Here is a 27,112-nt window from a genome sequence, read left to right on the forward strand (position 1 = left end):
ATAGACTCAAACCAACAGCGACATATTTTCTGAAATAAAAAATTGCCTCATAAGGACAATTATGCCCACAGAACAACAGGATAGAACAGATAAAATTTGGATTACCCCACAAAATTCCAACCCCTGAAATTAAGAAGCATAGCAGACCTTTGAACAGGTAACTTAATTATTTAGATTGAAAACGGAATCAGTTCAGGCAATCACCAACATTCCCATAAAACCATTAAAATAGAAGGTAGGAGATAGGTCCTGTCAGATCAAACTGAGGTCAAATTGCACCACTGACACATGCAATCTCCATCACCCTTCTTCCTTTGCAGACCTGCCCACCCCACTGCATCCTGATGCTCCCTCTCGCTGGAAGATGCTTCTGACTATCCCTCAGCTCAGCAGTTCCCACACTTTTTGGTCTCAGGAGCCTCTATATTTTTACAAATTTTGAAGATTCCAAAAGGCCTTTCTTTATGTGGATCATATTTATCTCCATTTATGTATTAGAAATTAAAATGGAGAAGGAGAGGAGGAAAGAGAGCCAGGATCTTCCAGGGAGCCCAAAGTTAGAAGCTGGGGCAGAGAAAAGGAAAACAGAAAGAATCTGGCACAGACTGACCCCTGAGGAGCCTGGAGTCTTACAGAAAGGGTAGATAGGTGTGCATCCCTTCTCACCTCACCCCCATAACAAACTGCTGAATACCAAATTGTGGGAGAGCCCCGTCTGCCTTCGTGACCCTGGGCAATGCTGTCAGTGGTGAATTGGGAACTTCCTGAGAAGAGAATACCAGGTGACCAAATCAGGCAGGTGTGCTGGCACTCCCCTCAGGCCTGAACTGAGATGGTGGGCACCATACTGGTTGTGCACCTGTTCTGAGCCACCGCCCTGCCCAAGCAACCTCAGCCTTTGTGATGTTGTATCACCAGATACCCCAGAAACATACCCCACAATCACTCTGACTTTGGCAACCATGGGGGACTGGCAGGACCCGGGGAGCTGCAGGAACCCCAGTAATCTAGCCCTCAGTGCAGGTTGCTTCTAGGGGAGCAGGGAGCACAGCCCACCAAAGTGCTCCTTGGGACAAAGGAAATGCAGGGACAGCACCAATTTCTGAAAGGGGCAGTAGTAGTAGCTTGGAAGGGACATGGAGAGGGGACTATTTCCTACTCCACCCATTCACTGTTGTAGATGCAGCAGAAACTTTCCCTGCTGGGAGCTGGCACTCATGCAATTGAAGAAAGGCTTTCTAGCACTTTTCACAGTGGCTGCATCCCCACTGAAAGTGAGGTGGTACTGCCTCGTCTTTCAGAAAAAACAGGGCCCATCTCCCGCTCCCTACACAAAGTAGCAATGTCCCTGCAATAGAGGACAGACAAGTCACAGAGCTGACTGTTCTGGACTGGGAAAAGAGGCTCTGACCCAAGGCCATTTTGGTGGTAGCCACAATAGAAACATTCTCACAGACCTCAGGAGTGGCCAGGAGCCAAAGGACAGTGTTTATATGAACTGAGGGTTACAAGTGCTGTGAAAGGGACATGATAGGTAGTGAATCATGTTCCTGCCTGCCCAGGATGAGGAACTGGTGCAGCCCCCTGCTGGCCCCTACCCCTAAGACCTCAGCACACCCATCAAGGCAGGGGTTTCCACTCACCATCAGATGACCTGAGGGTGAGCTAGCTCTTCTTACCCTTAAGCGACACTTACTGGCCTAGAGACTGAACTGCATCATCAAACAAAAAACCTGCTGTCAGAAGAGTGCAGTGCTAGTATATGAGATAAGCTTCTTGAGACCTCCACACTCCTAGCCCTACAGAAGATACTGTGTCAGCTCATACACCCTACACATCACTACAACAAGCAGTATCTGGGAAAGCAACCACACAAATGATATCCATAACCAAGGAACCCATAGAGACCCTTGGTCCCCTGAAAGCCCCCAGAAACAAAGCCAAACAATCATACACAATATATACTACAGCCACACCCTCAAGGGAAAAAAGAATACAAACTTTAAAAGTCTCATTCAAATGTTGGCAAATTAAAAAATAGGAAGCAACAGCTCAATATTTGTCCATTTTCACACTGTTGATAGAGACATACCAAGACTGGGCAATTTACAAAAGAAAGAGGTTTATTCAACTTACAGTTCCACAAGGCTGGGGAGGTCTCACAATCACGGCAGAAGGCAAGGAGGAGCAAGTCACATCTTATGTGGATGACAGCAGGCAAAGAGAGAGTTTGTGCAAAGAAACTCCCATTTTTAAAACTATCAGATCTTGTGAGACACATTTACTATCATAAGAACAGCATGGGAAATACCTGCCCCCATGATTCAGTCATCTCCCACCATGTGCCTCCCACAACACATGGGAATTATGGGAGTTAAAAGATGAGATTTAGGTGGAACACAGAACCAAACTATACCAAGCTCCTTCAGATGAGAAAGAATCAGCATAAAAACTCTGGCTATCCAAAAAGACCAAGTGTTTTGACACCTCCAAAGGATCACACTAGCTCTCTAGCAATGGATCTTGACTAAAATGAAAATTCTGAAATGACAGATAAAGGATTCAAAATATGGATTGTAAGAAAGCTCACTGAGATGCAAAAGAAAGTTGAAAATCAACCCCCAAAAACTTAGGATATGAAAGATAAGATAGATATATTAAACTTTAACTATAGTAAAAGACTAGACCAAGCAGAAAAGATAATTTCAGAGCTTGAAGACCACTCTTTCTGTTTAAACAAGTAAAACAAAAATACAGAAAAAAGAATTCTTTTAATGAACAAAGTCTTTGAGAAATATGCAATTATGTAAAGGGACCAAATGTATAATTTATATGTAATCCTGAGAGAGAAGAAGAAAAAGTAAGCAATTATATTTAAGAGAATAATTCAGGAAAATTTCCTTGATCTTGCTATAGAAGTAGACATTCAGATGCAAGAAATTCAGAGAATATCTGGGAGATGCTATAAAAGATGAATGTCACCAAGGCATAGAGTCATCATACTATCCAAGTTTAATGCTAAAGAAAAAAATCTTGAAGGCATCTGGAGGGAAGCATCAGATCACCCATAAAAGAAATCCTATCAGACTAATGACACTTCTCAGTGGAAATCTTACAAGCCAGAACAGATTGGGGGCCTAGGGGGCCTATTTTTAGCTTTCTTAAAGAAAAAAAAAAAAAAAGCCTGCCAAAAATGTTTTATCCTGCCAAATAAGCCTCATAAAGCAAGGAGAAATAAAGTATTTCCCAGACAAGCAAACTCTAAGGGAATTAATCACCACTTGACCAGTTCTATAAGAAATGCTTAAAGAAGTTATAACCATGGAAATGAAAGGACAATACTTGCCACCATAAAATCACATATAAGTACAAAGTTCACAGATCCCATAAAGCAATTACACAATTGAGACTACAGAGCAACTAGCTAACAAAACTCTGATGGGAACAAAACCTCACATATTATTATTAACCTTAAATGTAAACAGCCTCAATGTTCCACTTAGAGGATATAGTTCAGCAAAATGGATTTTTTTTAAAAAAAGACCCAACAATCTGCTACCTACAAGAGACCACCTAATATGTAAAGATACCCATAGCCTAAAGTAAAGGGGTGTAAAAAGATGTGTCATGCAAATAGAAAACAAGAAGGAGCAGGAGTTGCTCTTTTTATATGAGATAAAACAGTCTCTAAAGTAACAACAGTTAAAAAGACAAAGAATAGCATTATCTAATGATACAGGGTCTAATTCAACAAAAAGATTTAACTATCCTAAATATATATGCACCCAGTATCAGAGCACCCAGATTTATAAAACAAATACTACTAGACTTACAAAAAGAGATAGACAGTCATATAAAAGAGTCATATAAAAGGAACTTCAATACCATATTGACACGAATAAGCTGTCAATGATGACAGATCATTGAGCTTGATCTGTTGCTTTGATTATGCAAACTTGACCAAATGGACTAAGAGACGCCTACAGAACATTCCATCCAACAACCACAGAATATATATTTTTCTCATCTGTGCATAAAACATTCTCTAAAATTCACCATATGCTTGCCCACAAAGCAAGTCTCAATAAATGCAAAAAAAAAAAAGAAAAGAAAAGGTCAAAATCACATCAGGATCTTCCTGGACCACAGTGGAATAAAATTAGAAATCAATACCAAGAGGAACCCTCAAAACCACAGAAGTACATGGAAATTAAACAACTCACTCTTGAATGACTTTTGGGTTAACCATAAAATAAAGGCAGAAATTAAAAAAATGTTTTGAAATGAATGAAAACAGACACAACATACCAAAACCTCTGGGATACAGCAAAAGCAGTGCTAAGAGGAAAGCTTATAGCATTAATTGCTTAAATCAAAAAGACAGATCTCAAATTAACAAGCTAATGCCACACCTCAAGGAACTAGAAAATCAAGAACAAACCAAACATGAAACTAGCAGAAGAAAAGAATAACAAAGATCAGAGCAGATTTGATCTCAGTTAAATTGAAACCAAAAAAATCATACAAAGGATCAACAAAACACAAAGTTGGTTCTCTGAAAAGATAAACAAAACTGTTAGATGGCTAGCTAGATTAACAAAGAAAAAGAGAAGATTCAGATAAGCACAATCGGAAATGATCAAAGTAACATTACAACTGATAACACAGAAACACAAAGGATCATCAGAGACTACTATGAACATCTCTAAGTGCACACACTAGAAAACCCAGAGTACATGAATAAATTCCTGGAAGCATACAACCCCTCAAGAGAAATAGAAATTCTGAACAGACCAATAACGAGTAATGAAACTGAATCAGTAACAAAAAATATATAACAACTACAACAAGAAAAGAGCCCAGGACCAGATGGATTCACAGCTGAATTTTATCAGATGTACAAAGAAGAGCTGAAACCAATATTATTGAAACCACTCCAGAAAATTAAGGAAGAGGAATTCCTCCATAAATCATTCTATGAAACCAGTATCATAATGATACCAAAATCTGATAAGAACACAACAAAAAGAAGAAAACTACAGGCCAATATCTCTGATGAACATAGATACAAAAATCCTCAACAAAATACTAACAAACTGAATCCAACAGCACATCAAAAAGATAATCCATCACAATCAGGTGGGTTTTATTTTAGGGATGCCAAGATGGTTCAACATATGCAAGTCAATAAATGTGATTCACCACATAAACAAAATTAAAAACAAGAGACATAAGGTCATCTCAATAAATGCAGAAACAGCATTTGATAAAATCCAACATCACTTCATAATGAAAAAAAAAAAAAAAACTCAACAAACTAGGCATCAAAGGAACATACCTCCAAATAATAAGAGCTGTATATAACAAACCCAGAGCCAACATCATACTGAATGGGGAAAAGTAAAATGCATTCCTCTTAAGAACTAGAACAAGAGAAGGATTTCGCTCTCACAGCCCCTAAATAGCATAGCACTAGAAATCCTAAACATAGCAATTAGGTAAGAGAAAGAAACAAAAGGTATCCAAATTGAAAAAAAAAAAAAGTGAAATTATCTCTGTTCCCTGACAACATGATCTTATACCTAGAAAAATCCCAAAGATTCCTCCAAAAGACTCCTAGACTTGATAAACAACTTCAGTAAAGTTTCAACAAACAAAATTAATGTACAAAAATCAGTTGCATTTCTACACAACACTCAAGCTGCAAACTAAATCAAAAAGTCAATCCCATTTATTATAGCCACACAAACACACAAAATACCTAGGAATACACTTAACCAAAGAAGTAAAAGACCTCTAAAAGGAGAACTACAAAACACTAATGAAAGAAATCAGAAGTGACACAAAAAATGGAAAAACATCCCATGCTCATGGATTAGAAGAATCGGGCCAGGCGCGGTGGCTCATGCCTGTAATCCCAACACTTTGGGAGGCTGAGGCAGGTGGCTCACGAGGTCAGGAGATTGAGACCATCCTGGCTAACATGGTGAAACCCCGTCTCCACTAAAATTACAAAAAATTAGCCGGGTGTGTTGGCAGGTGCCTGTAGTCCCAGCTACTCGGGAGGCTGAGGCAGGAGAATTGCTCGAACCTGGGAGGCAGAGGTTGCAGTGAGCGGAGATCGCACCACTGCACTCCAGCCTGGGTGACAGAGCAAGACTCTGTCTCAAAAAAAAAAAAAAAAAAGAAGAATGGATATCATTTAAATGACCATACTGCCCAAGGCAATCTACAAATTCAATGCAATTCCTATAGAGTTAGCATTGTTTTTAACAGAATTAGAAAAAACTATTCTAAAATTCACATGGAACCACAAAAGAGCCCAAATAGCCACAGCAATCCTAGGCAAAAAGAGCCAGGCCAGAGGCATCACATTATCTGACTTCAAACTATACTACAAGGCTATAGTAACCAAACCAGCATGGAACTGGTTCACAAATAGACACACAGGCGGATGGAACAAAATAGAGAATCCATAAATAGAGCCACACTCCTACAAGCAACTGACCATCAACACAATCAACAAAAATAAGCAATGGGAAAAGGACTCCCTATTCAATAAATGGTGCTGGGAAAACTGGCTAGCTACATGCAGAAGAATGAAACTGGATACCTATCTCTCACCATGTGCAAAAATTAACTAAGGTTGAATTAAAGGCCTAAATGTAAGACCTGACACTCTAAAAGCACTAGAAGAAAACCTAGGAAAAACTCTTCCGGACATTAGCTGAGGCAAAGAATTTATGACCAAGTCCTCAAAGGCAAATGCAACAAAACCAAAAATAGACAAATGGGAATTAATTCAACTAAAAAGCTTCTGCATAGCAAAAGAAACAATCGATAGAGTATATAACCTACAGAATGGGAAAAATATTTGCAAACTAAACTATGCATCCAACAAAGAGCTAATATCCAGAATCCATAAGGAACTCAAACAAATTAATACAAAAAATAATAATAACCCTATTAAAAAGTGGGCAAAGGACATAAACAGACACTTTCCAAAAGAAGACATACAAGCAGCCAACAAACAGGAAAAAAATGCTCAGTATCACTAATCATGAAAGAAATGCAAATTAAAGCCACAATGAGATATCATCTCATACCATTCAGAATAGTTATTATTAAAATGTCAAAAATAACAGATATTGGTGAGGCTGTGGAGAAAAGGGAACACTTATACACTCTTAGCAGGAATATAAATTAGTACAACCCCTATGGAAAACATTATCAAGATTTCTCAAACAACCAAAAATAGAACTACCATTTGATACAGCAATCCCATTACTGGTTATTTACCCAAAGGAAAAGAAATCATTATATCAAAAAGATCCCTGCCCTTGTCTGTTTATCACAGCATTATTCACAATTACAAAGTCAAAGAATCAACCTAAGTGTCCATCAATGGTTAACTGGATAAAGAAAATGTGGCATATATACACACCATGGAACACTATGCAGCCATAAAAAAGAATGAAATCACATCCTTTGCAGTAACATGGATGGAGCTGGAAACGACTATCCTACGTGAAATAACTCAGAAACAGAAAACTAAATATCACATGTTCTCACTTATAAGTGGGAGCTAAACCATAGGTACACATAGACATAAAGATGGAAATAATAGATACTGGGGACTCCAAAAGAAGAAAGAGAGGGAACAGGGATGAGGGTTGAAAAATTACCTATTGGGTACAATGTTCACTATTTGGATGATGGGTTCACTAGAAGCCCAGACCACACCATTACACAATATACCCATTTAACAAACTCACACATGTACCCTTGAATCTAAAATGAAATAAAATAACAAAAATAAAAATAAATGCAATTCCTAAGGCAAAAGAAAAAGGGCTGGAAATGGAGAAATTTTTAAATGCTTAGTAATTCATTAAATTTAATAAATTCACTAGATATTAACATTAAATAACATATAGTTATAGTGTTCCAAACAAAATGAAACAAAATTAGTAAGAATAGTGGCACTGTTCCACAGTTAATACTTGCATTAATAGAAGACAGCTGGTTTCTCATGTCTGTGTCTGCATTCAATCTGATGTGTTATTACACATCACCTAGTCTCTGGAAAACTCTGCTGTACTTTCATGAGAGAATGAGAGTTTTTTAAAAGACAGCTAATATCTTAGTATTGCTAGGAAAAAGTTTTGCCCTTGCAGACTTCAAAGACCTACAAGAACTCTCACGTTTTGAGACCTACTGGTCTAGCCTGTTCCTCTCATACTCCTCTCTCTCCACGTTTTTTTTTTTCCCTCCAACCTAAATACCGATTTTCAGTCTCTTTATCCTTCACTGACAGCTTCTCTCAGTCCTGTCTTTTTACTTGCTTCCCCCTTTCCCATTCTCACTCATTTATGCATTTTCTTTTTTTTTTTTTTTTTTTTTTTTTTTGAGACGGAGTCTTGCTCTGTCGCCCAGGCTGGAGTGCAGTGGCCGGATCTCAGCTCACTGCAAGCTCCGCCTCCCGGGTTCACACCATTCTCCTGCCTCAGCCTCCCGAGTAGCTGGGACTACAGGCGCCCGTCACCTCGCCCGGCTAGTTTTTTTGTGTGTATTTTTTAGTAGAGATGGGGTTTCACCATGTTAGCCAGGATGGTCTCGATCTCCTGACCTTGTGATCCACCCGTCTCGGCCTCCCAAAGTGCTGGGATTACAGGCTTGAGCCACCGCGGCCGGCCCTCATTTATGCATTTTCTAGTCCCCATTTTTCCTTCTCTTCTATGAACACAATATGCAGCTGAAGTACTGTTCTGTTATTTATGTTGATTTTTTTAAAGAACACCAGGTGAATGTTTTCTATTTCTCTACCAAATCAACAACAGAAGTCCTACAAAAGGTTGAGCTAAAGTCTCATCAGAGCAGAAACTGTGGTTCAGTCACTTTCGTATCTCCCATAGCACCCAGCACAGTGTGTAGTGCAGTGGCTATAGCATGCTAGAGAATACCTTGGGCTGAAAATGAACAGCGCTGAAATTGACTCATGCTCAGTACCCTGGTAAAGAGAGATGTTCAATAGGCCAGTGTATCCAAAAATTTAGCCTGGGTGTCCTATCAGTTAAATTTTTAAAAGTGTGTGTGTGCACAGATGTGCATGTCGACATATAAAGTGAACATATGTACACACACATATTCATATAATGCTAAATTAACATATTATGTATATGGAAATATAAACTTCCATTTGTATGTATTGACTTTTATACACACATTCATATATAAAATGAGTGTTTTTTTGGTGGCACTCCAAGGGATCATCTCTACCCCCCACTGGTGAACACACCCTGCTTTGGAGACTATCGCAACCTAGTGACCTCTCCAAGTCCTCACAGATAACCCAGGCTGGCATGTAGCCACCACTCCTCACTTATCATAGAACCTCATGTAGATAAATAATAGGTTGAATGGAATTAATTTCAAGTCTTGTGGCTATCAGGACACCACAGGCTGGTCATGTTAGCCACAGTTTCAAAACTGAACTCTATCTGTGACACTGGCCCTGGTAGCTAGCTAGTCCACAAAAGAAAAATACAAAGCAAAATGCAGGTGGGAAGTAAGTAGTGTTCTTCTAGCTCCAGGATGAGAGAGAACACACTAATTCCTATTCTTAGGGTCTCTTTGGGATGAGCAGCCAAGAGAAGAGCTTGGAGCCCCAGTGCTTGATGGGCTAATGGGAGCTAGCTCTGTTTTTTCCAGGAAATATTAACATGTCCCTGCCAGCAGTAAAATGATCAGAAATCAGGCCGGGCATGGTGGTTCATGCCTGTAATCCCAGCACTTTGGGAGGCCAAGGCAGGTGGATCACCTGAGGACAGGAGTTCGAGACAAGCCTGGCCAACATGCTGAAACCCTGTCTCCACTAAAAACACCAAAAACTAGCCAGGCATAGTGGCACGTGCCTGTAGTCCCAGCTACTCAGGAGGCTGAGACAAGAGAATTGCTTGAATCTGGGAGGCAGAGGTTTCAGTGAGCCAAGATCGCATCATTGCACTCCAGCCTGGGTGAGCGAGCAAGGCTCTGTCTCAAAAAAATAAAAATAAAAATAAAAAATAAAGAAAAAAAGAAATCAGCCTCAGTCCATCCTAGACAGAGGGGTTGGGCAGGAAGAGTAGGCTGAGAAGACAGGCTTGTGTTGCTCTTGCTCAAAAGACCCCACAGACTAACATCTTGGCTTGAAGATGAGTGGTGCTGACCCTCACACCTCCAGGCCGGAATCCCTCGTCCCCAGCCCCTGCACTGGTTGCCATGTCACCACAGAGCCTTGGGGTTGCTATATTGCCTGTGGCCTCATGGGGGTGAGCACCTGGCATGGCTGATGGGTCACCTGCCCTTGGGAAGCAGGCTTGTCCATTCAGGAGGTGTTTCTTCCTTCCCTGGCATTTTCTCAGGAAGCATCTTCCAGTCAATAAAAATGGCTCTCTTAGGAGACTCCTTGACCCTACAGTGCAGTCCAGTCTGCTTCTACTGCACAGATTGTAGATGGGCCTCATCTTACACAGCAGAAGTCAATTCTCCCCTCTCCACTCTACTCTGTTCATACCTGCCTGTGCTGTATGTACAGCTTATTCAGCATTGTCTTGGTCACTGTGCTTATTCTATAATGCTAATCTCTTAGGCCGGGCACAGTGGCTCATGCTTATAATCCCAGCACTTTGGGAGGCTGAGGAGGGTGGATCACTTGAGGTCAGGATTTCAAGACCAGCCTGGCCAACATGGCGAAACCCCATCTCTACTATAAATACAAAAATTAGCCAGGCATGGTGGTGGACGACTGCAGTCCCAGCTACTCAGGAGGCTGAGGCAGGAGAATCACTGGAACCTGGAAGCATAGGTGGCAGTGAGTCAAGATCGCGCCACTGCACTCTAGTCTGGGCAACAGAGAGAGACCCTGTCTCAAAAATAAATAAATAAATAAATACTAACACCTTACATTGGATCATACTTTAAAGCATGTTCACACTCATTATCTCATTTAATCATCTCAACATACATCAGAGTTTGTGAGCTAGCTGAACTGTACAGACAAAAAAAAATCTTTGCTTAGTGAATCGCTGATGTAAATAAAATGGAAAACTAATCTTGCCTAAGAAAACAGTTCATATGCACTAATTTTTTGTAAAATCAAGCACCTAGGTGTCTCTGCTTTGCTAAAAGACATTACACTAATGGATGTTACTGTCTGCTTTTGATAATAATAAAACTTGACTTCCCTAAAAGTAACCAGTAGTCAACATCACAAAGATATCAACTATCCCAAAGTGAATTTATAAATTTCATTTTCAGCACTATCTATAACTGCAAAACATAGAAAACTGAAATGTCCATTGGCAGGAGACTGGTCAAAGAAATTATGGTGAAAGTATGATAAAAGTATAGATACTCCTAGGACATCCCAGAGGGAAAGGGTAGCATGTAGTTTTTAACTAAAGGAGCATTCCTAGTCTGAGAATCACCCCATCCAGATCATTACAGTGTGGCTTGTCATGGACCACCATCTACCCACTAGACACCATGGCAATAAGAGGCATGAAAATCAGGTCCTCTTGAAACTAAATTTTGTTGAGGGCCTAAGGAGCATCCTATAATAACAATCCCATATGAATATGACTGGAAATAGAACATAAATCATGTATGTATGACACACATATTTATATTCTTTGACTCCCATCCCTGAAATTTCAACTCAGCAAATGACAATACAGCCCCTGCAAACAGCAGCATGTATAATTTGCCTAAAGTTTACCTGAGGCATTTGGGTTTGTTCCCTAACTAGTCTCACCACCTGGAGCAGCTCCACCACTGAAAAGCTCACGTTCTGACTATGACCTCCTACCCTCTTACTCCCCCCGTCCTTCCCACTGACCCCATTTCCAGCACCATTCAGACGTCCAGTCTTCAGATCCTACCAGCTTCTTCAGTTTGTCGCTACCTTTCTGGCCTCAGTTTTTTCTTCCTCAGCTAGCTGACCCCCACAGTCATCACCAGAACTATTCTCTCTCTCTTCCCCTCTCCTCTCTTTGTCTCTTTTTCTCTTCTGCACACACACATACACACACACACACACACACCCCAACACAGCACCCACCCTGGCAGGCCTCTGAAGCGAGGATTTGTCTTTTCTGCCCCCCTCTTAGCAATCATGATTCAGGAGGTCTAAGGTGGAGTCAAGGCCTCTACAAGCTTAAGAAGCTTCCTAGGAGATGCTGATACGGATGAAAACACTGCCCCAGGATATCTACTTTTCTGGTTAAACTATGTACTGATACAAGGTTTGACATTCAAAATACTGGACAATTGTTGTGGAGCAACTGAAAAACCAATAACTAGCCTATGAGGGTGACATTTCTTATAAGCACTTTGCAAAACTATCTGGCAGCTGACCACATGCACCACCTGTGACATCATCTCCTAGGTATATACCCAGTGAAATGCACACACAAGTAGAGCCCCACACCACAAAACGACGTTTCAGTCAATGATGAACCACATATACAACAGTAGTCCCACAAGATTATAATTTTAATACCATATTTTTACTATACCCTTTCCATGTTTAGGTACACAAATACTTCCCATCGTGTTACAATTGCCTACAGTATTCAGTACAATAACATGCTGTACAGGTTTGTAGTCTAGGAGCAGTGGGCTATACCATAGAGCCTAAGTGTGTAGCAGGCTGTACCATCCAGGTTTGTGTAAATATAGTCTGTGATGTTTGCAGAGCAACAAAATCACCTAACGATGAACTTCTCAGAAGTATCTCTGTCGTTAAGCGACACATAACCGTACCCTAAAAGACAAATGCGAGAAAGGCAACTCATAACAAGCCCAACCTGGAGACAGTCTAAACGTCTGTTGACAGTAAATGAATGAACCGTGAAATATTCTTGCCATTAAATACTAGGTAGCTATGAAAATCGACTAACTACTGTGACACACAATATGGGTGGATCTCACAAACACAGTGTGGAACAAAAGCAGCCAAAGGGCACGTGCTTTTTACCCCAGTTATGTAACATTTAGTATGGTTGATGTAAGGAGAGTAGTGAGCTTGGGTGACAGGGATGGAGTACAGCTTGGGAGAAGGCATAAGAGGAGATAATTTCAGCGGGGGTAACGTGGGTGTGTTCACTGTATGACAGCTCATCAGGTTGTAGATTATGGTGCACACTTTTCTGCATATATGCAATATATCAATTTAAAAGTTTTCTATCTACAGGGCCCAGGGAGAGGGAAAAGTATTCAGCAACACCCCTGCTGAGACACAGCTGGAACAGGTGCCAAGGCATGCCTAATCTGTCCACAAGGCACTGGCCAGCTGGACTGCAGCCCTGGATGGCCAGCTGATCCATATTAACAAGGGGGCATTTTCCCTGAGCAACAGATTATCTACCCAACTTCCCACTGGATGTCTCTGCCTGGAATTCCCACAAGGAACTCAAGGTAAACCAATCTCAAACTGAGCTCAGTATCTAGGCCTGCCCCACCTGGAAGGTAACTTTCTGAGTTTAGGGTACCATCACCCACACAAACTAGAAATCCTGGGCATGGGGCATGGGGTGGGCTAGGAGGGGCATGTGGTCCCTTTCACTTCTCCTTCATGCCTTAGGGCCAAGAGGTCCCATCAACTCCGCCTGCTAAAACCGTCTGGTTCTCCCTGCCCACACTCCCACTGTCCAGACCCTCTTTCTCTCTCACCTGGGCTCTTATCTAGGTCTTCACTGGCCCCCTTGCCCCACTTGCTGCCCCTCCAATCCACCCTCTGCACTGCAAAGTAATCTTCTGATACCCAAACTCTGCAGTATGACATACAAAAACACTCATGGAGATGACTGTAAGCTTACCTCCTGCCTCTCTCACTCTCATATCTTATACCCCAAAAACAACCACTAAGTGGCCCCCAATCAAGCCATGCTAGTTCACATAAACACACTTTCCATGTGCTAGAAAGGTCCTAAGCACTCCTTCAATTCAAATTTCCCTTTCCCTGTTGCAAGAATAACTTCTTGAAAAAGCAAACCCCATGTCCTTAGGCGTCTAGCATTCTAACACGTCACTCTCTCCTTTACAAAGGTTCTTGGCCCTCAGAGGTGTCATGCATGTACCCAACCTAGGGGTCCACCAGGACAACAGGCTTATAGATACGACATATGAGTGGAAAAAGAATCACACAAACACAATCGGCAGAAAACCCAGAGGCGAGGGAGAGCAAGGGTGGCCAGAAGCCCCAGGCAATGGGCCCATGCAATCTGGGTGACCGATGAAGAAAATTGCTTTCAGTCCTAGATTATATCATTCCGCATAAAAGCATAACTGGTGGAGCCCATCGTGGTTAAGAGCATGGATTCTGGAGCCAGACTGCCAAGGTTTGATCTTGGCCCTGTTACTTACCACCAGGGACCATGAGCAAGATCCTTATCCTTTCTGTGCCTCAGTTTCCTCATTTGAACAATGGGCTTTGTGGGAATGAAATGAGTTAACACCTGGAAAGCACTGTATGGCACACCATAGCTGTATATAAATGGTAGATGTTATGATGTTCATATGCTGAAGTCCAAAAAGAGCCAGAAAAACTACATATTGAAAAAAAAAAACAAAAAACAAAAGACAAAACCCTACCTCTGTCCATCCATGAAGGTCTGCCACAGGCTCCATATTCCAACTCTAAACTTTTAAACCATCACTTCTCTTATCCCAGGACAGCTAACTCAGGGATCCAGGTTCAGGTCCTCCCAACACAGGTGCCTAAATCTCAGTCTCCTCAATTTCTTTCCATATGGAGCTTCAGCTGTGAAGTTTATGGAACTACAATATGGTTTCAGGAGAAATCCTGGAATGGTATTTTAGTTCTTCTCAGGTATCCCGTTTCCCCCCCTTTTTTTTTTTTTCTTTTTGAGACAGAGTCTCGCTCTGTTGCCCAGGCTGGAGTACAGTGGTGCGATCTCGGCTCACTGCAAGCTCTGCCTCCCGGGTTCATGCCATTCTCCTGCCTCAGCCTCCCAAGTAGCTGAGACTACAGGCGCCCGCCACCACACCCGGCTAATATTTTGTATTTTTAGTAGAGATGGGGTTTCACCGTGTTAGCCAGGATGGTCTCAATCTCCTGACCTCGTGATCCGCCCACCTCGGCCTCCCAAAGTGCTGGGATTACAGGCATGAGCCACTGCGCCTGGCCTGTTTTCCCCCTTTTCAAGGTGACTAGAATAGTGCTTCCTTATTCAAGAAATGATCAATGAGAAATGAGAGGTAATCAGGGTTGTCTACTTTAGGGGTCCCCAAGCCCCGGGCCGTAGACCAGTACTGGTCCATGCAGAAATTGGGCCACACAGCAGGAGGTGAGCAGTGACCAGGGAGCATTATCTCCTAAGTTCGACCTCCTGTCAGATCAGCCGCGGCATTAGATTCTCACAGGAGCGTGAACCCCATTGTGAACTGCACATGCAAGGGATCTAGGTTGAGAGCTCCTTGTGAGAATCTAATGCCTGATGATCTGAGGTGAAGCAGTTTCATCCTGAAACCATCCCCCCGACCCCACCACAGGTCTGCGGAAAAAATGTCTTCCACAAAACGGGTCCCTGGTGCTAAAAAGGTTGGAGACCACTGCTCTACTTAACACTTTCACTAGGTTCCCTTAAAAAGAGGACTAAATAATCATCACAATAACTTTCTTTTCTGTTTATAAAAATAGAGACCAATTAGAACAAATATCTGAGAAAAATGGGGTACTGTGTTACAGTCACACTGTTTTCACCTTCTACTGTATAAGCATTGGTTTGTTACCCTTTTCCCTCCTGTAAGCTGCTTTCACAAGTCAATCCTGACCACCAATATGGGAACTCAGGTAACAATAATAGCCATGACTTATTGAGAACTTACTGAATAATAAGACTTTTGCATACATTATGGTGGCCAGCTAAGAGCTGTCTCCTCAAACCCATTTGGCCCCTCTTCACCATAGTGAGCTGTCACTATGGATGAGCAGCTGCTCCATGCACAGACAAGGAGCCCCATGCCATGGATGGCAGAGCTGCCCCACCTGTCAGGGCCCCTGACTGGTCTTGTGGCACAGATCCTGCTGTGGGCAGTTCAACTGGAGAGTTATAAACTTCCAGTTGAGGAATCTGTTTGATAGGGTACCTTAGTCAAACACGAGCTAATATAATTATCTCAGCTAATCCCTAAAAAACACAGGGGACCTAAGGTGTTAGTACCACCTACCTCATTGAGTTACTGTGAGGATGAGAAACTGCATGCGGAGTCTTCATATACACATTTTCACTACTCCTATTTGAAAACATTTGTACTGCTATTATTAGCCTCATTTTACGGATAAGAAAGTGGTCAATAATATGCTCAAGACCATATAGTTAATGTATAGTAGTGCCAGAATGGGAACTCAGACATCCAGCCTTAAAACTGATCTTTTAACCTCTGTGCTATTCTGCTTCCAAAAGGATGAAATGAGATCATACATAAAGAGCTTGGCCCAGCCGAGGGGCCGTCACCTAACCGTGCTCAGGAGTGCATCATGGTTGAGAGTGTGGGCTGTGGAGGTGATGGGCATCCAATGGCATCCAATTCTGCCCTGCTAGTATTAGATTTACGCTTAGGCAGAAACCTTGTTTTTCTCATCTGTGAAAAGAGGGTGATACTACCAACCTTATCAGACTGTAGTGAAAATTAAAGGAAGCAACACGTACCAACGGCTTATGACCAAGCCAGGCACAAGACAGCGTTCAATGATGCAAGCAGAAGGAAGCAGGGAACAGCTGGGGCTTCTTGCCCCTTTCCTCTGTCCTAACAGCTCTTTTTTGCAGACACTGGGAATCAAAACCAAAACGCATACAACCTTCCACCTTGAAGTACAGCACCACATCATCTCTTCGCTAAGCCTAATTCCCATTTTCTGGATAGGAAACTGAGACACAAAGTATCTCCAGAATCATATCAGAGGTAAGTAGCAGGCCAGGATTCAGACGCAGCTCCAAATCTCCGGCCGTCACGCTGCATGGCCCCTCACCCGGCTACCTCTCTTCTCAAAGCACTCTTGAGTCAGATAAAGGAGCTCTGTCCATAAATGAACGCACGAATGAATAATTTTAAAAATTTTAAATCCGTTTGACAAATGAAAAGAGGGTGTACGGAGGTAAAACGTGGTTCCACCATGCGTTGGCTACGAGTCCTTGACCCCGCCAGCTTCAGTTTCCCAATCACTAAAATAGGGATTTGAACACCTCCTTTGCAGGGTCCCGGTGAACATCAAATGAAGAACTGTGTGTAAGCTCTCGGTACAGTGTACCTGGCACATATTAGGTTTTAATAAACGGCAACCAACTCTGACTAACGGTTGTCCCTGGGGAATACCTGCCAGGCACAGAGGGAGGCCCTACGGCGGCGCGGGGCAGAAGGGGGCAGCAGCCGTCTAGGGAAGTGAGAAAAGGGATTAGAGAAACGGGCCGCCAGGCACAGGCACCCGCTAAGCGTGCGATCTGGCCCCTGGGGGGCCTCTAGCATCGGCTGCCGCGGAGAGCACTCAGGTCCCACCTGCCTGGCAACAGGCGCACCCCGAGCGAGCCCGGCGCCTCTGATCACCATGCCAGGCCCCGCTGCCAGAGTCCTAGGGGACAAGCCCAGCTCGGGGCCGGCATCTGGACGCCTGTGTCCGGACTGCGCGGGGGAAGGAGGGAGTGGAGATGTTTTCGGATCGCGAGCGCCGCGCGAGAACCCTGCCGCAACCGAAAGAAACGGACCCCTTGGCGCCGCCTCCCGCGTGGCGCCCCCTCCCCACCCCGCCCCCTACCTGCCGAAGTGCCCCACGTGGTCATAAATCCACTCGAAGTGGCGGGACCCCATGGTGCTGCCGTGCACTGGGCGCAGAGTTAGCCGAGCTCCGGGGGCTGCGGGTAGCACGCCCCGCCCCGAACCTCCCCGCCCGGCCTCCTGCGCTCCCCGCGCGTCCCAGTGCTCGGTACGAGCGCGAGGCTGTACTCTGTTCCTCCCTCCGTCGCTTGGTCCCTCCGTCCCCTCAAGTATCTTCGGCTTTTTCCCGCCGCCTCGGCCTCCTCCCCGGCGCGCTGTGGTCCCGGAGCCCGCCGTCGTATGGTGCCCGCGCCCCCAGCCCCGCCGCTCTCCCGCCCGCCCAGCTGCCAGCCTGGCTCTTGGCACCGTATCCGTGGGGTCGTCACGCTGGAGGGAAGCCCCGACACCTGGGAAAAGTTGTCGCTGAGAGAGAGCCCAGGGTGGGGATGCAAGGTCCGGGTTCAGTCTACTGGCTGCAAGAATATATGGCCTTCCGCATGACGCCCCTCACAAACATGGTTCTCAAATTTTCATGCCTGAAAATCTACTGCAGAACTTGGTTTAAAAGGTACATTTAAGGCCCGGCGCACTGGCTCACACCTGTAATCCCAGCACTTTGGGAGGCCGAGGCGGGCGGATCACCTGAGGTCGGGAGTTCAAGACCAGCCTGACCCACATGGAGAAAGCCCTTCTCTACTAAAAATACAAAATTAGCAGGGCATGGTGGTGCATGCCTGTAATCCCTGCTACTCGGGAGGCTAAGGCAGGAAAATCGCTTGAACCCGGAGGCGGCAGTTGCGGTAAGCCAGGATCTTGCCATTGCACTCCAGCCTGGGCAACAAGAGTGAAACTCTGTCTCAAAAAAAAAAAAAAAAAAAAAAGTACAATTAGGCTGGCGCGGTGGCTCAGGCCTATAATCCCAGTGCTTTGGGAGGCCGAAGGGGGAGGATTGCTGGAGCCAAGGAGTTTGAGACCATCATATAGTGACACCTAGTCTATACAAAAATAAAAAATAAATAAATGTAAATTTATTTCTAGACTCCACCCCTGATGAGTCAGTCTGCCTGGGGCACAGGAATCTGATTTTTCTTTTCTTTTCTTTCTTTTTTTTTTTTTTTGAGACAGAGTCTCGCTCTGTTGCCCAGGCTGGAGTGCAGTGGTGCGATCTCGGTTCACTGCAAGCTCCACCTCCCGGGTTCAGGCCATTCTCCTGCCTCAGCCTCCCAAGTAGCTGGGACTGCAGGCACCCGCCACCATGCCCGTCTAATTTTTAATATTTTTAGTAGAAATGGGTTTCACCGTGTTAGCCAGGATGGTCTCGATCTCCTGACCTCGTGATCCAACCGCCTTGGCCTCCTGCAATCTGATTTTTAATAAGCAGATCACATCATTCCAAGCCACACTTTGGAGTGGGCAGGGGTTTGGCACATGGCCAACCCAGGCATGAGGTGGCCTTCCTTCTGGAAGGTATCAGGTGAATGAACTTTAGGGAAGAAAGGCCAATGGCTGGTCCACAGCGCTGAAGCAGAAAAGCCAGTTTCCAACTATATCCACAGCGAGAGTTGCCTTCTCTAGTCAGCCTGGCAGTCACTGGTCGCACTGTCAGTGTGCTACTCCACTTTATAAGGCCACTATCGGGATGCATTCTCTTTGTCACTTTGGTAGCCTCAGTTCCATAGCAAATGCCCTCTCTTTGAACTTCTCCACCTCATCCTTAAAATCTGAGCACACTATCGCTTTCTCAGAGAAATCCAACAGTTTGAGGGCCAGGACAGAGCTCCAGCAGAGCAGAGCAGTAAGACTGGGTCTGATGGCTCGAGAAGAGGCAGGATCTTGCAAGGCTGTGTCAAACATTTTACTTTGACCGAAGGACAAAGGGAACTCCCTATAGACAGCCTTAAAGCAGAAGAGTAATAACAGCAAACTTGTACTTGAATAGTATTTTAAAAAGAGGAGGGCCCTTTTCCCAAAGTGCTTCCCTCCCCTACTTGTCACAGAGCCCACAATAACACCATTAAAAATTGACTGACTTTTGTTAGGCACAATCCTGTCCAGACATTCTCTTCTGAAACATAAATACTCTTGGAAGGACTAAACCCTTAAGTAATAAACAGCTTGGAGAGTTTTTTTTGTTTGTTTGTTTGTTTGTTTTTGACAGAGTTTCGCTCTTGTTGCCTAGGCTGGTGTGCAATGGCGCGATCTCGGCTCACCACAACCTCCGCCCCCTGGGTTCAAGCGATTCTCCTGCCTCAGCCTCCCAAGTAGCTGGGATTACAGTCATGCCCCAAAACTCCCGGCTCATTTTGTATTTTTTTAGTAGAGACGGGGATTATCCATGTCGGTCAGGCTAGTCCCAAACTCCTGACCTCAGGTGATCCGCCCGCCTTGGCCTCCCAAAGTGCTGGGATTACAGGCCTGACCAGGTTTTTAAATTAGGTAGTTTCCTGCTAACTAAAGAGACTTAAGAAAGCCTAAGTTCTTCAGGTGAGGAATGCTAGAGGGATACAAGGTGGGGGGAAGATGAGAGAGTAGTGAGGAGTACTTTTGTCAAGGGCTGAGCCTAGGAGGAAAGGTGGGGGCCATGGTAGCCAGTCAAGATGCCCTATTGCTTCAAAGCACCAAAGGGAGAGTTACCTGGAAAAGATATGGAGAAACTGAATTTTGATATGAACACTATTCTAATTACACCAGATAGAAATGGCACGATATGGATAAAATGGACAAATCCCTTGAAAAATACAATCTAACAACACTCAGGAAGAAATAGATAACCAGAATAGGCCTACGTCTAGTAAAGAAATTGAATATGCAATTAAAAACTTTATGATATGGTTTGGATGTTTGTCGTCTCCAAATCTCGTGTTGAAATGTAGCCCCCAATGTTGGAGGTGGGGCCTGGTGGGAGGTGTTTGGATCACGGATCCTTCATGAATGTCTTGGTGCCATCCTCCCCAGTAATGAGTGAATTCTCAGTTATGAGTTCACACAAGATCTGGTTGTTTGAAAGAGTCTGGAACTTCCTCCTCTTTCTCTCTTGTTCCTTCTCTCACCATGTGACTCAGGCATCGCTTCATCTTCTGCCATGACTGGAAGCTTCCTGAGGCCCTCACCAGAAGTAGATGCTGGCACTATGCTTCATGTACAGCCTGCAGAACCATGAGCCAAATAAATCTCCTTTCTTTATAAATTATCCAGTCTCTGGTATTCCTTTATAGCAATGCAAACAAACTAACACATTGTTTCCACAAAGAAAACCCCAGGATTGGCCACATGCAGTGGCTCACACTTTACGAGGCTGAGGCAGGAGGATCGCTTGAGCCAAGGAGTTTGAGACCAGCCTGGGCAACATGGTAAAACCTCATCTCCATAAAAAATACAAAACATTTTGCCAGGCATCGTGGTGCATGCCTGTTATCCTGGCTACTTGGGAGGCTGAGGTGGGAGGATTGCTTGGGCCTGGAAGGTCGAGGCTTCAGTGAGCCATGATTGGGCCACTGCACTCCAGCCTGGGTGACAGAGTGAGACCCTGCCTCAAAAAAAAAGAAAAAAGAAAAAGAAAAGAAAGAAAACCTCAGAGTCAGACATTTAAGGTAGAAATAATATTGATTCTGCACAAACTGTTCAAGGAAATTGAAGAGGAGGGGATACCTCCCAAATCACTGAATGGTCCAGCAGTACTCTGATATCAAAACCAGGTAAAGACCTTACAAGGCAAGAAAACTATACACCAATATACCTACATGAACATAGATACAATAATTCTTAACAAAATTTTAGCAAATTGGATGTCTCTTTATATTTTAAAAGGACAGTACATCATGAACACATGAGATTTATCACAAGAATGAAAGAGTGATTTAATATCCGAAAATCAAGCAATATAATTTACCATACTAACAGACCATATGAAAAAACATGATCATCCCAATCAATGCAAAAAACACATTTGAGAGAAGCCAACACCTTTTCATAATAAAAACACTGAACAAACTAAGAATATAAGGGAATTATATCCATCTCATAAGGGGCATCTCCAAAAAACAACCCACAGCTAACAGTATACATCATGTGAAAGACTGTATGTTTTCTCCCTAAGTTTGGGAATTAGACAAGGTTGTCTGTTCTCACTACTTCTATTCAGCTTTGTATGGGGGGTTCTAACCAGAGCATTAGGTGGGAAAAAAGGCATTCAAATTGAAAAGGAAGAAATAAAACCGTATTTATTCACAGATGACATGGTCATATATAAAGAAAATCTGATGGAATCTATTTTTAATAGCTACTAGAATAAGTGATTTTAGCAAAGTTGCAGGATATAAGATTAATATACAACAGTATGCTGTATTTCAATATACTAGTAAGGAACAATTAGAAATTGGAATGTTTTAAACACTGTTTTCTTCTTTTTTTTTGAGATAGGGTCTTACTGTGTTGTCCAGTCTGGACTACAGTGGAATGATCATAGCCCACTGCAGCCTCAACCTCCTGGGCTCAAGTGATCCTCCCACCTCAGCCTCCTGAGTATCTGTGACTTCAGGCATGCACCACCATGCCCAGCTAATTTTGTAAATTTTTATTTATTTTGTCTTTTTTCCCCCTTTTTGTAGAGAACATGGTCTCGCTATATTGCCCAAGCAGGTCTCAAACTCCTGGGCTTAAGCTGTACCCCCACCTCTGCCTCCCTAAATGATAGGATTATAGACATGATCCACTGTGCCTGGCTATTTTTATTTTTTTGTAGAGAGGAGGTCTCGCTATGCTGCCTAGGCAGATCTTGAACTCCTAGGCTCAAGCAATCTTCCTGTCTCAGCCTCCCAAAGCCATGCTGGGATTACAGGCATGAGCCACCAGGCCCAGCCTAAAATACCATTTTCAATAGCACTAAAAATATACTTAGGGATAAATCTGACAAAAAATATGCGAGATCTGCACACTGAAAACTAGGTATGAACATGTATTGTGCAACTTGCTCTTTCTCTTGAACATCTGTTTGTGAAATTCATCCATATTGATACATGCAGCTCTAATCCTTTGTTTTTCATTACTACATAATATTCCATTGTCCCAGTACACCACAAGTCACTTCACCATTTTCTTATTAATGGATAGGCAGGTTATAGCCAAAATTTTACTACAGCAACACTGCTATAAACTGTCCCTCTGTACATATTTGTGAGTTTTTCTAAGGCATAGCTCCAGGAGTTGCTGTGTTATATGCATATCCTATACCACAACAACTCCTGGAGATATACCTTAAAAAAACTTAAAAGCCAAATTGCTTTCTAAAGTGATTATATCAATTTATCTTCCAATCAAGAGAGTATGAAAGTTCTAATTTCCCCACATCTTTGCCAATACTTGTATCATCAGACTCTTAAAGATTAGTCCCTTTAAGGGATATAAAATAGTGTTATATTGGGGTTTTAATTTGCATTTCCCTAATTAGCAGTGAGGTTTTACATCTTTTCATATGTTCATTGATGATTTGAATTTTCTCTTCTGATAAGTGCTTATTCATATTTTTTGAACATTTTTCTATTAGGTTATTTTTATTTATATTGATTTGTAAGTGTTCTTTGCAGAATCTGGATACCTATCTTTTGTCAGTTAAGTGTTAATGAGTAATTGTATTTTCAATCTCTTTAATGTGTCTTTTTTTTTTTTTAAAGACATTTATTCAGCGTCACGATCAGACTATTACATTTAGCAATCAACAGCATGGGTGCAAAAAAAAAAAATCTACATTAAAACCCTTTGTTGGAATGCTTTACACTTTCCACAGAACAGAAACTAAAATAACCTGTTATACAATTAGTCACAAATACAGTCCTCGAGTTTTTTGCCCATACACATGAGTATTTGTCTAAAACATGTCTTCTTTGTAGCAGCTAGGCCCTGCCACCACTGTGCTTGGCTGGGTTCACAAATCTGTTGTAACCTGTAGCTTCCCTGTCACTTCTCTGGCTCTCCTCTCCTGCTGAGCTTTGTTTCCTAATTAAAATCTTCTGCCACTGCCATAGCTACTGCTGCTGCTGGAACCGCCATAGCCACCTTGGTTTCGTGGTTTTGCAAAGTATTGGCCTCCACCGCCATAGGGGCCAGAGCTTCTGCCTCCAAAATTTCCTCCCTTCATGGGTCCAAAATTTGAAGACTGATTGTTGTAATTGCAAAACCATTGTAGCTTCCACCACCTCCAAAATTGCTTCCATCATTACCAAATCCATTACAGCCATCCCCACTGCCACCATATCCACCACCACCACAGCTGCCACCAAAGCCACCACGACCACTGAAGTTTCCTCCACGACCGAAGTTGTCATTCCCACCGAAACCACCTCCACGACCACCACCAAAGTTTCCAGAACCACTTCGACCTCTTTGGCTGGATGAAGCACTAGCCATCTCTTGCTTTGACAGGGCTTTCCTAACTTCACAGTTGTGGCCATTCACAGTATGGTATTTCTGAACGACAATCTTATCCACGGAGTCATGGTCGTCAAAGGTTACAAAGGCAAAGCCCCTTTTCTTGCCACTGCCTCGGTCAGTCATGATTTCAATCACTTCAATTTTCCCATACTGTTCAAAATAATCTCTTAGGTGATGTTCTTCGGTGTCTTCTTTAATGCCACCAACAAATATCTTTTTCACAGTTAAGTGGGCACCTGGTCTTTGAGAATCTTCTCTTGAGACAGCTCTCTTTGGTTCCACAACTCTTCCGTCCACCTTGTGTGGCCTTGCATTCATAGCTGCATCCACTTCCTCCACAGTGGCATATGTGACAAACCCAAAGCCCCTGGAACGCTTGGTGTTTGGATCTCTCATTACCACACAGTCCGTGAGCGTTCCCCATTGCTCAAAATGGCTCCTCAGGCTCTCATCGGTTGTTTCAAACCTCAACCCTCCAATGAAGAGCTTCCTCAGCTGTTCGGGCTCTTTAGGAGACTCTGACTTAGACATGACGGCAGGGAGAAGACAGACTTTAACGATGCTTCTTCGGCGGCGTCCATGGGCAGAAAGCTAATGTGTCTTTTGACAATCAAACGTGTTTTTAAAATTTTAATGGTGTCAAATTCATAAATATTTTCCTTTAAAGTTTGTGATTTTGTGTCTTATTTTAACATTTTTTCATTAACATGAGGACATAAAAATATTCTCTTCTATTTTCTTCTAAAAGTCTGTATTAGTTCCTTTTCACATTGCTATAAAGAAATACCTGAGGTGGGGTAATTTACAAAGAAAAGAATTTTAATTGGTTCACTGTTCTGTAGGCTGTACAGGAAGCATGGTGCTGGCATCTGCTCAGCTTCTGGGGAGGCCTCAGGAAACTTATAATCATGGCAGAAGGCAAAGGGGAAGCAGGCATGTCACATGGCCAGAGTGAAGCAAGAGAGGTAAAGAGGTGCTACACACTTTCACATGCCCAGATCTCACAACAACTCACTCACATGGAGAACAGCAGCAAGAGGTTGGTGCTAAACTATTCATGAAAAATCCCCCTCCATGATCAGTCATCTCCCACCAGCCCCCACCTCCAACATTGGGGATTACAATTCGACATGAGATTTGGGCGAGGACAGAGATTCAAACCATATCAAAGTCTTAAATTCACTGGAACAGATTGATTTGTTCAAGGTAGAGATTCAGTTTTGTTTTTTTCTCATATAGATGACAAATTGCACCAGCACCATTTATTGACGACTCCATCCTTTTCCTGCATTGCCAACTCTGCCATCTATAAAGTTTCTATTTATGTGTGGGTTTATTCTGGGATCTCTAACTCTGTTCCATTGGTCTATTTATTTACCCCTGTGCCCGTGTGTCTTTATTATAGCTTTATACAATTTGTTCCAATCAGTCTTTCACTTCCTACTCCAAAATAGCTCTTATCAAAGTCACCATGATCTACATGTTGCCAATTTTAATTGTGAATTCTTAATATTTATTTTACTCAATCTCCACTGTCAAATAATAATTTCAAAAAGTAAAATCATGACTTACATACAAATATAAAATGAACACATGTAAATGATTTTATATTACTCGCTAATGAGGGAACCAGTAAGATGTTACAACCAGTTTAAAGAAGTTCATGAACCTCACATACAAAAGCAATAAGGAAAGCTTTATAAGTTTACTAATACAGTCACACATTGCAACACAACATTTCAGTCAACAACGGACCCCATATATGTTGGTATTCCCATCGGGTATAAGGGAGCTGAAAAATTCCTGTTGCCTCGTAACATCATAGCTGTCCTAACATCATAGCGCAATGCATTACGCAGTGCATCTGTGGTGATGCTGGTGTAAACAAATCTACTGTACTGCCAGTTGTATAAAAGCATAGCACATACAATTATGTACAGTGCATAGGACTTGATAATGATCATAAACAACTGTATTACTAGTTTACGTATTTACTATACTGTACCTTCATCATTATTTTAGAGTGCAAAAAGTTAGCTGTAGGCCAGACGCGGTGGCTCATGCCTGTAATCCCAACACTTTGGGAGGCTGAGGCGGGCGGATAACCTGAGGTTGGGAGTTCGAGACCAGCCTAACCAACATGGAGAAATCCCGTCTCTACAAAAAATACAAAACTAGGCCGGGCGCGGTGGCTCAAGCCTGTAATCCCAGCACTTTGGGAGGCCGAGACGGGTGGATCACGAGGTCAGGATATCGAGACCATCCTGGCTAACACGGTGAAACCCCATCTCTACTAAAAAATACAAAAAACTAGCCGGGCGAGGTGGCGGGCGCCTGTAGTCCCAGCTACTCAGGAGGCTGAGGCAGGAGAATGGCGTAAACCCGGGAGGTGGAGGTTGCAGTGAGCTGAGATCCGGCCACTGCACCCCAGCCTGGGCGACAGAGCAAGACTCCGTCTCAAAAAAAAAAAAAAAAAAAAAAAAAAAAAAAAACTAACCAGGCATGGTGGCGGGTGCCTATAATCCCAGCTACTCAGGAGGCTGAGGCAGGAGAATCGCTTGAAACCGGAAGGCAGAGGTTGTGGTGAGCCAAGATCATGCCATTGCACTCCAGCCTGGGCAACAAGAGTGAAACTCAAAAAAAAAAAAAAAAATTTAGCTGTAAAACAGCCTAAGACAAGTGCTTCAGGAGGTGCTCCAGAAGATGGCATTGTTGTCATAGGAAATGACAGCCCTATGGATCTTATTGCCCCTGAAGACCTTCCAGTGGGACAAGGAGTAGAGGTGGAAGGCAGTTATATTAATATTCCTTACCCTGTGTAGCCTAGGCTAATGTATGTGTTTCTGTCTTCATTTTTAACAAAAAAGTTTAA

The 27,112-nt window shown here is 43.1% G+C and overlaps 1 protein-coding gene and 1 pseudogene across 1 annotated transcript in view; both read right to left on the reverse strand.

Annotated features, from left to right (window-relative positions):
• The window catches only part of SLC22A16 (solute carrier family 22 member 16), a 52,079-nt gene extending 34,172 nt beyond the window's left edge, over positions 1–17,907 (reverse strand). The window contains exon 1 of the mRNA XM_005551580.4: positions 17,816–17,907. Coding sequence (XP_005551637.2) covers positions 17,816–17,868 — 53 coding nt within the window. The 5' untranslated portion in view covers positions 17,869–17,907. The remainder of the gene's footprint in view (positions 1–17,815) is intronic.
• Positions 17,908–23,567: 5,660 nt separating this feature from the next.
• On the reverse strand, positions 23,568–24,832 carry LOC102146286 (heterogeneous nuclear ribonucleoprotein A1-like; annotated as a pseudogene).
• Positions 24,833–27,112: the final 2,280 nt, after the last annotated feature.

The sequence above is a fragment of the Macaca fascicularis genome, chromosome 4 (assembly GCF_037993035.2).
Source record: "Macaca fascicularis isolate 582-1 chromosome 4, T2T-MFA8v1.1".
Classification (NCBI taxonomy): Eukaryota; Metazoa; Chordata; class Mammalia; order Primates; family Cercopithecidae; genus Macaca; species Macaca fascicularis.